The sequence below is a fragment of the Jatropha curcas genome, chromosome 5 (assembly GCF_041381405.1).
Source record: "Jatropha curcas cultivar XTBG-Jc1 chromosome 5, XTBG_Jcur_1.0, whole genome shotgun sequence".
NCBI lineage: Eukaryota > Viridiplantae > Streptophyta > Magnoliopsida > Malpighiales > Euphorbiaceae > Jatropha > Jatropha curcas.
Window position 1 is genome coordinate 24,610,499 of NC_143155.1, and position 3,195 is coordinate 24,613,693.

At 29.0% G+C, this 3,195-nt stretch overlaps 1 protein-coding gene across 1 annotated transcript; it reads right to left on the reverse strand.

Annotated features, from left to right (window-relative positions):
* Positions 1 to 972: 972 nt before the first annotated feature.
* LOC105650209 (uncharacterized) lies at positions 973 to 2,124 on the reverse strand. Its single transcript, XM_012237081.4, has one exon. The coding sequence runs from the start codon at positions 1,962 to 1,964 to the stop codon at positions 1,407 to 1,409; it is 558 nt and encodes a 185-aa protein (XP_012092471.1). The 5' UTR covers positions 1,965 to 2,124; the 3' UTR covers positions 973 to 1,406.
* Positions 2,125 to 3,195: the final 1,071 nt, after the last annotated feature.

Below are 3,195 nucleotides of genomic sequence, written 5' to 3' on the forward strand. Positions count from 1 at the left end.
TTAAAAATAAGTATATTGGTATTGTAATAATTATATTCAAATCAATACAAATAGATTAAGGAGGACAAAATTCCTCTCCTAAATACTAGACATGGAACAAAGCTATCATAACCAAAATTTTCTTATATTTAATTAATTATTTAATTTTATATATATTCAGTTTTCATTGGTAGATCTTTAAAAATAATTTAAAAAAAAAATCTTAAATGTAATTTGTAAAAAGAAGTTTCAAATTCAATACAAAATTGGTAACTTTATCGTTTCATCTGAGATTATACGTGTAGTTCATAAAAGAAGTGGTTTTAAGAAATTAAGATGAAATGATATTATTTTACTCGAATAAACCATACTTTATATGAAAATGCATGATTAGACTCTCGTAATTCCCATTTAAGGTTATATGAAAATAAAATCTGAATATATATATATATATATATATAAAAGATTAAAAAAACATACCATAAAAATAAACTTAAAGATTAATTCAATAAATATAATACTGTAAATGCTTTAGTGATTTCATGTTTGATGTGCTTCCAGCCAGAGCAACGTGATGCATGAAGCTCTAAGCATATTATGCATAAACACTGAAATTAATAAAGAAGCATCAAAGTCTCTCTTTCTCTGTCTATGTACAAACACTTTCTTCCAGGTTTTTAATCAGCCATATATCAGCCTAAGACTTTCACGTTTGCATATGTAGAAAAGCTTCGACAAGATTAATTATGGGGTGTAAGAACTGAAAAAAAGATATTAATTTGATTAATAATAAGTGGGTTTAATTAACTTTCTGAATTTCCAGTATTCTTCCACCTTTTTATCAAGCAATTAGGTTTTCTTAACTAAGCTTTGCAGGAGGAGATTTATGAATTAATCAACAAAATTTCAACCTCTACAAGCATGCAAATGATGGGAAAATCTTTGCAAAAATCAATACAATTTAGCAGAATCACGGCTTAAGTTGACGAGAAATACAAAAAGATTTATATTTATATATATTAAAGACTCAAATTATAGAACCCTAAAAGAAATCTAGGGTTATATATAATGAACAGGAGTACAAATCTTCAAAACTACCTTCAAAATCTGCAACTGGGAATTCTTGCCTTTTTAATTTCCACTTCAAAACCTACTCCATGTCTTCTTCCCAGTAGATTTACCCCCCGAAAAGATATTCCCAATATATATATATATATATTATTAAATCAAATTAAACAAAGCACCACAACACAAACTTTCTCCATGCCATTTTCCCCATTTTTGAAGCATCAAAAAGAAAAAGAAAAACAAATTTCAGCTGTACAATAACAGTAATATACTAGATACATCTACATAGCTAGAGATGCAATTAATTAAGTTCCTCAACATATACCCAAATAGAATAATAATTAGTTGAATCTGATCAATTAAGGATCATGATGACCAAGTCTCAGCTCCAAATCTAACTCATCATCATCTTCTTCATTTTTTTCTTTATTATCATCCAAATCTAAATTTGATGGACCAATTTGCAAACTCAAATTTCTCATCCAATCATCTTGAAAATGATTCAAAAGCTGGGGACTTTGCACATATAAATCATCAGTATCCTGTGCATGTTGGGATCTAAAACCCCAACTATTATTATCATGAGATGTTGCAGGAAAAAATGCTTGATAATTTATAAGTACCTCTTGATGCTGAGCTGGTGTGTAGCTTTGAATTGCAGAGTCGCCACTTAAACTTGCATAACTATAACCACCATCAATATGTTTCGCCGGAGAAGACCTAATATTTGACTTACTACTATTATTTGTTCTATCTTTTCTATGGATATTCATATGTCCCCCTAAAGCTTGTGCAGTAGTGAACCCTCTTTTGCAAAAAACACACTCATAAGACCGTCCGGTGCGTACTTCGTTGGATTGATCTGTTTCTTCTTCACAGCTCGAGGTTTTTGAGTGTTCATGAAGGTTTGATTCCATTTTAGCTAAGCAAAGAAAAAGAAAAAAAAAAGGACAAAGCTTCACGGTAACTCTCACAAGAAATAGTGGGGTTTTGTACTAATGCTTGTTGATTAAGCAAGTATTGATTGGAGTTAATTTAGAGACAAAAGATGGAGTTATTATAGGCATTTATCGCTAAGTTCAAGTGAAAAAAGAAAGAAAGAAAGAAAGAGAAAGAAAGAAATAGAGGAAAGGAAGAAAAGTCTTTAGATTTTTTTTGTTTGGGAATTAGCCGGCTATTGGAGAATCCAAACATAATTTGCAGATGATTATTCTTCTTTTCCTTTTTTAATGAAACAATTAAACAATTTATTTCTTATTGAATATGTATCTCTAATCTCTTCGTACGCATACTACTATTAGTTAATAGTGCTCTTGTAGCTTTCATCCATAGTGTAACTTTCGTAACAGGATGTCTTAATTCATTTTGTCATATTTATATGGAAGTATAGTTAATATTTCTATGCACACTTGAAAATTTATTATCTTTTAGCACATATAGAAACTTATAAAGAAAATAGAGTCGTTCGTTAGGATATACAAGGACGTCGATAACAAAAGAATCAATGTGAAATATATTATTAAATGAATAGAAAACCTTATTTATTTATTGGATTCATGAAAGCTTCATTTCTTAACTCATGAAACTGCAAAGGAGAATATACCCACTTCCATCCCTTTTGCTTCGTACCAAATACATATATATATATATATATATACTCACACCTTGGAAAATATATTTCTTGCATAAGTACATTTAAAATCTGAAGTCAAATTACTTTCAAGCAATGGTTTAAATGGTAAGATATAGTTGAGCTCGTAGATGATTTCTACGGAATCAAAGTTTTCAAATATTTAAAATCTGAAGTCAAATTACTTTCAAGCAATGGTTTAAATGGTAAGATATAGTTGAGCTCGTAGATGATTTCTACGGAATCAAAGTTTTCAAATATTGAAAGTATATTTATAGGGAAGGACAATCGCAAACTAGGATTGAGATTAATCCCATGAAAAAGATGTAAATATACTCGTAGAAAAAAAAAAATCAAAGGAAATATTACTGTAAACAAAGCACAAAGGGCCTTTTTGATCATTGCAAAATTAAGTAGCTAGGTTAATTCCTTTCAAAAATTCCAAAGTTTGTTAACTAACCAAATAAATAAAAGTGAGAAAAGACAAGGAGAAGTTTAAAGAATTAATTAATTAATTA

Bases quoted from the DNA above. Each gene is read 5' to 3' on its own strand.
- LOC105650209 (XM_012237081.4), bottom strand. From the start codon at position 1,964: ATGGAATCAAACCTTCATGAACACTCAAAAACCTCGAGCTGTGAAGAA.